This window comes from Pundamilia nyererei, unplaced genomic scaffold, assembly GCF_000239375.1.
Source record: "Pundamilia nyererei isolate P.nyererei 1_Seehausen unplaced genomic scaffold, PunNye1.0 scaffold00161, whole genome shotgun sequence".
Lineage (NCBI taxonomy): Eukaryota > Metazoa > Chordata > Actinopteri > Cichliformes > Cichlidae > Pundamilia > Pundamilia nyererei.
The window spans coordinates 528,918-539,132 of record NW_005187562.1 but is presented as its reverse complement, the minus strand read 5'-3'; the positions used below and the strand labels follow the sequence as shown (position 1 = coordinate 539,132).

The following is a 10,215-nucleotide window of genomic DNA, read 5'->3' as shown; positions in this document are numbered from 1 at the left end:
GAAAATTTTTGCATAATACTGTATTTTAAATGAACCTCTGCCTTTTGATCCTTTCCCGAGTCTTGGACAAAATGACACACACACAAAACAATCAATTAGTGTAATCATGGCTCCCAATGGAGCTGTTTAAGGTGACTTTGGCGTTCATCCAGCAGATGGCGCAGTTATTCACATAATAAATTTTTATCGATAGAAACGTCAGTTAAAGTTTACTAGGCTGAAGGAAAGAGTGCTGCGTGTTTTCCTTTCATTGTGAGTTCCTATGCTATAAGGAGAAAATTATAATCCCACTTATTTGTAATAGAGTTTAGGTAACTTTTAAGTTGTAAGAGTGTAGTGCCAGCTTCAATAATATATCACCACATTATCTGAAGTCCTGAACATCATTGTGGAATAACGACTTTCAACATAGGAAAAAAAAGGAACAAAATAATTTATTTGACCTGATTTGACAAATACAGAGATGGAGACATGTTGGCAGAGAACAGCACTGGGGACAGGGCCACCACTCCCTTTTTGTTAGCAGAACAACAACAACAACAAAATGCTGTTGCTTCCATTTTCATGGAACTGGTTTAGAGTGAATTAGAGTCTTAAATTGAAAGGCGTGGCAGACAAATACAGGTAGTGCAGCATACAGGTAGGTCATCTTCAGATTTCCTTCCCTCGGTCACAAACATGGTGTAGGATCCACATCCAGAATCCAAGAGCCTCATACCGCAGACCTTACAGGAAAGACACACTTTTAGACAAACAAACTATGACAACAGTGACTTGTGTTACGTATATAAATTCATCACAGCGATACTGTGCAAATAACAGCAATTAATACGCATCACTTTTGTCCACTCGAAGCTTTACTAACCGACATATCCTAAGCTCTGTAACTCAACAGCGTGTCGTCATAAATATGGCATTACCATTCAAGCCAAATCCAGTTTCTTCTGTGTTTCTGATAGCTTTTCCTGGAGCCGTTTTTTCCTCCAGTCCAGAAACCTTCTCCTCATTCTGTTCGCCTGCCACCCCGCCAAGAAGCCGGCAGCGAAAGAAACCACAACGGCGACCTGTAGTGTCCTCTCCGAGACGTCTGCCATGTTCACCTCTGTCTGACAGATGCACACATTTGTGGAAGCATGAAAATCTTAATACAGGAAGTGAACTCCTGCGAGTCTTTTTCTTCTTCTTCTTGTGCTGGGTTTACTAGCAATTAGCTAACTGCTCAAGCGTTCCACCTACTGGCTGAAGTGTGTAGCAGAAGGTTAGCAGACAAGCTAAAGTTGAGAAAATAGCAACTAAGTACCTAAATACCTAATTAACTAAATAAATAAATTCTTTATTAAGACCATTCTTCTTATAAACTAAGTGTTTACTACAGTGTTTCTTTTAATTTCTAGATACGTTTTTCAAAATATCATAGACTCGTGGTTACTTTATTAGGCACACCTGTTTAGCTACTCATTAATATAAATTTCTAATTACCCAATCACAGGATAGCAGCTGAATGGATTTAGGTATGTATGCATGGTCAAAACAACATTGTAAAGTACAAACTGAGCATCAGAATGGGGAAGAAATGGGATTTAAGTGACTTTGAATGTGCTATTGTTGTTGGTCTGAGTATTTTAGACACCGCTACTCTGTTTGGAAAGAAAACAATATCCAGTGAGTGGCTGTTCTTTGGGTGAAAAAGGCCTAGTTGATGCCAGAGGTCAGAGAAGAATGGCCAGACTGCTTCAAGCTGTAACTGTAACTCTAATAACCACTCGTCGTCACAACCAAGGTATGCAACTTTTGGAATGTGGTGGAGTATGACATTTGCATCATGGATCTACAGCCAACAAATCTTGTCATGCTATCATGTCAACATGGAGCAAAATCTTGAGGCAAATTTTCAGCGCCTTATTGAATCTGTGCAATGAACTGTTAAGGCTGTTCCGAAGCTAAAAGCAATAGCAAGATTTACCTAATAAAGTGGCATGTGAATGTAGCAGTCAATTCCTGTGTCGCTGAGGTTTGTGAATTTTTCCCTTTGTGATGCTTTTAGCCTCTGCTATAATTGATTAATCTTTTCTTTTTATAATTGAATCTGTAAATGACCTGTTTGGTTTTCAGTTTTTATCATGTGTTTCTATATCAACAATCAAATCACAGCTTAAATGAACACTTATTAGTAATATAGTAATAATAGTAATATTAGTTATTGAAAGTGCAAAGAAAAAATCTGAAAATTGGAAAGCAATTTGTGGTTGCTTGTTGTAGCTTGTTTTCACAGCAAAAGGTTTTACTAAATACTGATAAGCAGTAACGCGTTACTGCCCATCTCTGTAATCCAATTACTTTTTTCAAGTAACAAGTAAAGTAAGGGATTACTATTGCAAAAACGGTAATTAGATTACCGTTACTTTCCCGTAGGAAAGCTGCGTTACTGCGTTACTAAAACCGTGAGTTTTTTGTGAGGATGTCTCATGACAGTGACAAGTGCGACGTTGGTGACAACAGCTGTGTGCAGATCAACAATTGGATAATATATCCAGTGCGGGAGAGAGTATGAGTGTGCAGCGTTTAAAGTGTGGAAGTACTGACCTTATTTTGAGTTTGATTCCATAAAAAGTGACAAAAACATAAACTCGCGGATTCTTCAACTGACCGCTGCGGCTCACCTGCACCAGGGTAAACCTCCGCCTACCCCACTCCTGCTTTACAGGTGAAAATAGAGCAGCAGGACCACTAGTCTTTGACTTTATTTATTTTCTGCTGTGTTTTACTTGCATCTATTTGAAAAAGTGAGTGTAAACACAAAAAAATATTTTATTTTATGTGCTGGAATGTGCAGAAAATAGAAAACTTATTTCTTCCAGTCAGAGAATGTTGCATATAATTAAAGTTTTGCTTGATGCATAAAGTTAAACAATTAAAACTAATAAAACAAGTTTTAAAAAGAGACTTTTCCATTTGATTACATTTTGTATGATGGATTATGCAGAAAAAGTAGAATTGGGCTGAAAAATCTATCGCTTTATCACCTATTCAGGTTGTAAATCGTGTTTTTAAAAAGTAACTAAGTAATTGATTACTTTTGAAAATAAATAATCAGTAAAGTAACGGGATTACTTTTTGGGGGAAGTAATTAGCTACTGGTTACTTTTTTCAAGTAACTTGACCAACACGGCTGATAAGCAATCTGATATTCTAACTGCTCTATGATACTGTGGGATAAAACCTGCAGCACCAGTGCATTCTAGCCTTTGCACCATATGTGAACATGATCATTTGATTTGCAAAGTGCAGTTCTGTCTACTTTGCAATATGTATTATTGCAAAGTGGAAGTGTTTAGGAACCACAGCAAGTCAGCCAGACTACGTGGCAGACCACATAAAGTTACAGAGCTGGGTCACCGGGTGCTGAGGTGTGTAAAAGTCATCCACGCTCTGCTGATTCAATAAAAGCAGTTTCAAACCAACTGTGGCATTACTATCAACACAAAACTGTGCACCAAGAACCTCATGACATGGGTTTCCATGGCTGAGTAGCTTCAGTGGATGTATTATAGGTGCCTCACTTCACAGTAGTTCATCCCGTAAATGTACTTTTTGTAAACCTTTGTACATTTATATTTACAATTGGTTTTCCAAAAAGAGAAGAAATTCAATTAAATAAATTCAATTGATAGTATTATTTCTGTCATTGGTAATTTTCTATACATGCTGATATCCCAGAAATATCATATTCTCAGTTCCTTGGCTATGATACATCCTGCTTTGTCTGTTTTACCATACAGCTCCTATTTCAGATAAATAAACACAGTTTTATCTTTCATCCTTTATGTTAACTAACAGCACAAAATCCAGTTAAATACGAGACAGGATTAAAATAAAGCCAGGTTTATTTAAGTATCAAACTGTAAAGAACATCAAAATTCAATTAACATAGGTCACTAACTCAAAAATTGACAACATCCAGAGATTCTTACATTTGTTGAAATAGCTCATGTGCTAAATGTTTGTGTTCATTTCTTGCATGTCTTTAAAATCAAGTTTGATAAAGTGAAACTGTTTGTTTTTTTTATCATAAAAGATACTAATCAGTCTGTGTTGTACAAACAAAGCATTTAAGCATTGAAAAAAACAAACAAAATTAAAGTAAGTAACAAGTACTATACACATTAAAAAAGGCATTGGTTAACCAAGTTTGACAAATACTGTGTATGACTACCTTTTGTACAATGTCACACAAGAAAACTGAATTTGGTGGCTGCATAGCCCTGATTCTGACATGGCAATGTTTAAAAGAAACCAAAAAAAAAAAAACCAAATGTTAATGCTCGAGACATTTTACATACAGCAGTTTCCCTTTTTAACAGTTAAGGGATGAAATCCTGCTCCATTCTAAATGACTGAAGAGGTAACGTATGAGAAGAATGTAACCTGAAGGAAGTCACAGAGGTGAAGTTTGCGAGTAGATATGTTGTAAAATGTAGTGATTGTAGTGGTAGTATCTGTTTCGGTGAGCACCCAGTTGTACGAGGTTTATTAAATTCGCTTTGTCTCATGCTACATTGCAACCTCAGTGGAAAAAAGAAGTCATATTTCCTTCCTGTCATTATGAGCACTGTGTGATTACAGACATCTACGACTGGTAAAAAATCTTGGTCGCTTCACTCGAACTCCGGTGTGGTTTGTGGTCAGAATCTTCACGTTAACAAATCACTTCTTTCTTTATTTCTTTATTTTTTAAAACTTTTTCCAAATATGAGCTCTGTCACTCCTTTCTCATGAAGTTTTACACATTCCAGTATTATAAATGTACACTTTGTATTGTCAAGTCTTTGGCACATAAACCATTTGCTTGGCCAACAAGTGTGCACTTAAAGTTCAGAGATGTTTGAGAACTGTGCTCTCAAAATGGCTCAGTAACAGCGCTGTTTTGTTCTAGATTATCTTGCAACAGACTTCCAAATCGACTTAATGAACAGTTTGAGTTATTAATTACAAGTCATGTCACCAACTTTAACCTGGATAAACGTGACCAAGTGAGGATAAAATGGACTATCTTAAAAGTCCAGCAGCAAGACTTTGTAAAGTTTAAATGTGTTACTGAGGTAAAGCACCCTAGAAGTTTATAATGATATAATACAGTATCCAGTGATTATGATCTGCACAAATTAACAATGCCCAAGCTCAAAAATTATTATTACAGGTCGTACTTCAATATACCGTAGCTGCCATCTGTTTGGCGACAAACTATTTACAATCTATAGCAGTTCAGGTACAAAGTAAAGAGAGACAAAAGTAAAATAACTGTTTGAGCTCTTAAATGTCCTAACATGTACAGTCACAGTGTCCAATCTGTGGACAAAGTGTGGTGTAAATGTAGTAAAAGCCAGCATATATTTGGATCAGACGTTCGTGATGTATTGCTGATGACTTAGAAAGGTTTCGGGAATCGGCACCGACTCGTTGCTCTTAAAAATTAACGAGGCGATCGAGGACTCGGCTCACAACCGGCTCTGCTTGAGCCTGTCGATGTGGTAGCAGAGTTTGAGCGCTGGTCCCAGCTTCAATCCCAGGTACTTCATCATCATCTCGCTTTTCAGAAGAAGTAGGGCGTCCCCATCTATTTCCTGGAATATAGCAAGATATAGTTGTAAAGCAACGGAAAAAAAGGGTTACTTTAAATATTCCACTCAAGTGCTGTGTGAGAAATGGAGGCAGCACAGTGACTTATTTAAAAGGCTCTGGGACAAACCTTCGTGCGCTTTAAAAATTCTTTAATAATATTCATGCAGTTTCCATTTCAGCTCATTTACATTCAGGACCACAGGGCACTGGGTGACAGATAATTTGAGCTACAGCTGTCATATAAGAGATTTTTAAATAGAAAGCATACCCTGCTTCTTGTAAGCTGTGCCCCAGTGCATGTTGGGAAATGAGCTCAGTTCCAGTACATTTAGTATTTAAGTTACACGGCATTAAGCGGGTCGGACTTACATGCTTCCTGAATGCTTCCGCATGGGGTCCCAGAGCTTGGGGATCAGCATCTTTAATGAACCAAACCACATCCTCCACACCCCAGCTGGAAGGGTCCTTACCAACAGGACGCTTGCACTCTCCAGCTTCTGACATTGGGCTGTAGGCTAGATAGCAAAAGAGGACAGGCAGGGTGAATTTTTATTCTAAAAAACAAAAACAAAATTGATGATCTCATAATGTTGCCTGAAAAGAACTTAGAACACAGTCTATAGACTCTGAAGTGATGCGAAAGAGCCTTTACTGCTCATCTGGGTTTTTGGGGTTTTTTTGGCTTCTGTAAACACTTAAGAGATAACGTCTCAATCGCTAGTTTTGAGTTTTATTAATAGCGCAGCAGTTTTTTATTTTGAAATTTCACCCAGTTAGATTTACATAGATGATGAAGGAGGGTGTAATTTAGCTTGTGAGTAAAAAGTTACTGAGCAGAATACTTGGTTTCTCAGCCAATCAACCCCTCTCTTTCCTTACTTCCTGTTTCGAATAACGTAGATGGCGTCGGCCAAAATTCTCAACTCATCGTTTCAAAATAAGTCGGCAAAACAATGCTTGTGATAATGACGATTTGGAAAATGCTAGAAGTAGCTGGCCTAGCTCTGTCTGAAGGAAATATTACAGAGACACTGTCACCTCCTAGGCTAACCAATTAGGGAAAACAACAATTAAAAATTGTATATTACAATTTTACAAAGTGTTACCTTTGAGTCACACTGAATTTAGGCAGTATTAGCATGTGTACTACTTATGTCAAGCTTCTTCTCGTGGGTCTTCCAGAGATTGCTGATCGCAGCATATTTCGGTAGAGGTCTCAGGTTAATCTTTTTGCATTGCACAGAATTCAATTACATTGAAGCTAAAAAACTCCAGGGTTTCTCACACTAAAGCTACAGCACACCTGACTGTGTGACTTTACTTGGGCAGATCTATGATGGAAACCCATCCCAAACCACTTACACCACAAATGACATTATTATGCTGTAAACTAGCACAACTATAGATGTAGGCAGATGTTAAAGAAATGCGTATGAAAATAAATGCAAACATCTCTTGAATGATGAGTGATCTGGGCCTTCATTGGTCTAAATAATTTCATCTCTAAAGATATGGATAACATAATTACAATGCAAGTATAAACCAACACTAATGGCACAGGTGATGTGCATGGAAGTGCACCTGGCAATAATTTATAGCCTCACCATTTCTGTTTCCTTCCTGGTGACTTCCTGGGCTCGACGCTTGTCTGCACATGCCTGCTGTAGCAGAGCAACTGCTGCCACGGTAACCGTAGGACTGCTTCATCTGATACTGTGACGTCGTGACGCTGAATGCAGAGTCACTGGGATCTATAGCATAGCGCCTCGAGTCCACCGGTGGGTCACATAAAAAATCATCAGCCAATGGCGTCTCCGCTGGGGAGGGAAGTACAGGAAGTGGCATTGTTAAAGCCAAACCCAACAAAAAAAAAAGTTTCTTTTTTTAACATGACCATTGCAATTATACTGTGAGATATCCCATCATGGTTATCAGAGGATGTACCCTAACAACCCTGAATGAAACGACTTTCATGGATTATCATGAAAGCTTGATATGCCTGAGTTGCACTGAGGCAATGGCAAAAAAACAAGGTTAAATTAAAAAGCTAATGACATTTCCTGTTGGCCTTAGCTTTAGACTGTGTTAGGCGCTAGTTGATATTAACAAGCAAAAAGATGCTGAACATAGTACAAGCTATTATAGCTTAAAAATCATTGCATAAAGCTCAATGTATAGCCTGAAAACACTGCAAGTGTGGCTGTATTGTTCAAACTGGGTGATAGATACAAAAAGTAGAAGGACTGTGATGACCATATGAAATTTATAATGAGTCAAGAAAAAAAGATTCTTAATATCTTACTATATTTTCAGACCAGTATAAAGCCTTTGGGTGTATATAGTATATTAGACAGCTTCCTTTCACCAGACTAGAATAATATAGAAAGAACTGTATAATAAATACAAAGCTAATCTTTAGGTAAGCTGCATTAAAGCCCCCGTGGTCTGTAACTGTATGGATCTGAAATGGATGAAAGATAGTCAGTAATTCCTCAGAGTCTGCTCCCTTTGTGCCAGCTTTTCAGCTTGTCAATAATGTAAATGCTTGCTAGTTAAGTCAGAACCAGGCAGATACAGATTTTCCTAATGACAGATTTATAACATTGAAATATGCTACTAAGATGATTTTGCATTACTTCTGCATTATGCTCATGCAAAGGTTAAATGTACTGCTATTGTGTTCTGAAAAATCAATTATGATTAAGATCTGGGCATGCAAATTTGAAGGATTACACACTCCCACATGCACACAATAAGGCACATGTGCCCTACAGAATGTATTTTGATACTTTTCAAATATAAGCAGTTAGATATATAAGCAGTATTTTGCTGCATATCTACGAGTTCATTGCAACAGCTAAAAAGTCGTCTTTGATCTTTACATCATAACGTATTACTGCGGCACATACTATATATATGTGCGTGTTAAAAATAAGATTTAGAAGATTAGTCACTCAAAAGGAAATGTATACTTCCAATATACATAGATGCTCCTGAAATGCTTTTTTTCCACTGGAGGAAAAAAAAAAATCAATATCTGTCTGGGTGGCACCACGGGGATCGTGCTGATTTTTTGTCTGCATGCATATGCGCATGTGCACTTCATCTCTGTGTCTACAGTCTGACATCAAACACTTTTCATGATTTGCATGAACAAAGAGCAAACGGCTGGTCCTTGACGCATGAGATTTCCCCCCTCTAACCTTAAATACACTAAAGGCAGCCTTTAAATATTTGCTTATTCAAAGCAAGGCTAATCTTTAGGGTGGGAAAGATGTTTTTAAAATGAAAGAAAGCATGGTTGTATGATTTTTGTTTTCTATTTAAAAGAATATTTAAGATTCGTACTTCTAAAAATCTTATTTTCTAAGCAACTAAGGAAAAGAGGCTGGGAAGATTGGAAGGGAAAACAAAATATGTAACTGGGTTATGTGTGAAGGTGTGAGCCCTTTATCCTAAATAAATCTACATATACTTGTGGTTTAAATTAGATAAATAAATTAGGGAAAACCAGTCACTAGTGTATTTAGAGAACAAAAATGAAACATCACACTGGAAAAAAAATAGACAGAAGCATTTTATCTTGCCCCTCAATTAAAGTCAAAGGCAGAGTAGTAAAGGATGGGGGGTTGTGGGGGTGGGAGATAATACAAGAAGTAGACAAAACAAAAAAGAAGAAGGTGGAGGCCACAAAGTCACACCATCACTTCAACCAGTGAATGCACAATGAGAATCACATTTTGAAAAACCACCATTGGTTAGCTTTCCCTCAATCGTTCTTCCTATTATTCTGGGCCATAGTTCACATCTGTTTGCATGCATATGTGTGAATGAATGTGAGACCGTATGGTTGATTATGTGTATGTTGGAATATGTATGTTTATCTTTAATGAATGGCTTATTTCTCCACTATTGTTATTATTAATGGCCAAGCTTCTTTATGGAAAAACTGATCATTATAACTGTGCGCGTCTTTGTGTCTTTTTACCTGTCAGGACCTGTGGTGTGGCAGAATGGGGGACGATGGCAGCGTCCTGTGGGATGGAGCCCATCTCTGGCTCTGGTGTGCTGCTGGGAGGAGAATTGGCTAGAGGGGACATCACCATCCGGGGCTTCAGCTACAGGGGAACATACACATGCAGTCGCTAATTAGAGGTTCTGCATGTTGAAAACTGACATGGGTGAAAGAAAATCCTTAGCTATAGCTGTAGAGTTCCTATAATGCAGCACATACTATAAAGTCTGGTTAATGGGCTAGGCTAAAGCCCATTACTGTAGCCCATTACAGCTGAGGACAAAAGCATCTTGTTGTGAGCTTTGTTTAAAAGCAGGCAGGCAACCACAACAGATAAACTCACCAAACACTTTATTAAATACAGTCTCGGTTAAGCCCTTTTTTGCCTTCAGAGCTGCCTTAATTCCTTGTTGCATGGATTCAGCAATGTTGGAAACATTCCTCTGAGACTTGTGTCCATACTGACATGAGAGCATCAGACAGTTGCTGCAGACTTGTCAGCTGCACATCTATGACGTGGATCTCCTGCTCCACCACATTACAGTACAGTGAACTCACTGTCATGTTCACGAAACCAGTTA

General features: G+C 38.0%; 1 protein-coding gene and 1 long non-coding RNA gene across 5 annotated transcripts in view; both read right to left on the bottom strand.

Moving 5' to 3' along the window:
- Window positions 1-416: 416 nt before the first annotated feature.
- On the bottom strand, window positions 417-1,203 carry LOC106456396 (uncharacterized). The gene is made up of 2 exons (XR_001290529.1): window positions 921-1,203; window positions 417-725 (listed from the first exon to the last, which is right to left on the bottom strand). It is a non-coding gene; the product is annotated as an uncharacterized LOC106456396 (long non-coding RNA).
- A 2,891-nt stretch (window positions 1,204-4,094) lies between these two features.
- The window catches only part of scml4 (Scm polycomb group protein like 4), a 19,686-nt gene continuing 13,565 nt past the window's right edge, over window positions 4,095-10,215 (bottom strand). For all 4 annotated transcript variants that reach the window (XM_005745591.1, XM_005745594.1, XM_005745592.1 and 1 more), the window contains 4 exons: window positions 9,608-9,737; window positions 7,224-7,436; window positions 5,989-6,134; window positions 4,095-5,621 (listed from right to left, as the gene is read on the bottom strand). In XM_005745591.1, the coding sequence (XP_005745648.1) occupies window positions 5,496-5,621; window positions 5,989-6,134; window positions 7,224-7,436; window positions 9,608-9,737 (615 nt within the window). In that variant the 3' untranslated portion in view covers window positions 4,095-5,495. The remainder of the gene's footprint in view (window positions 5,622-5,988; window positions 6,135-7,223; window positions 7,437-9,607; window positions 9,738-10,215) is intronic.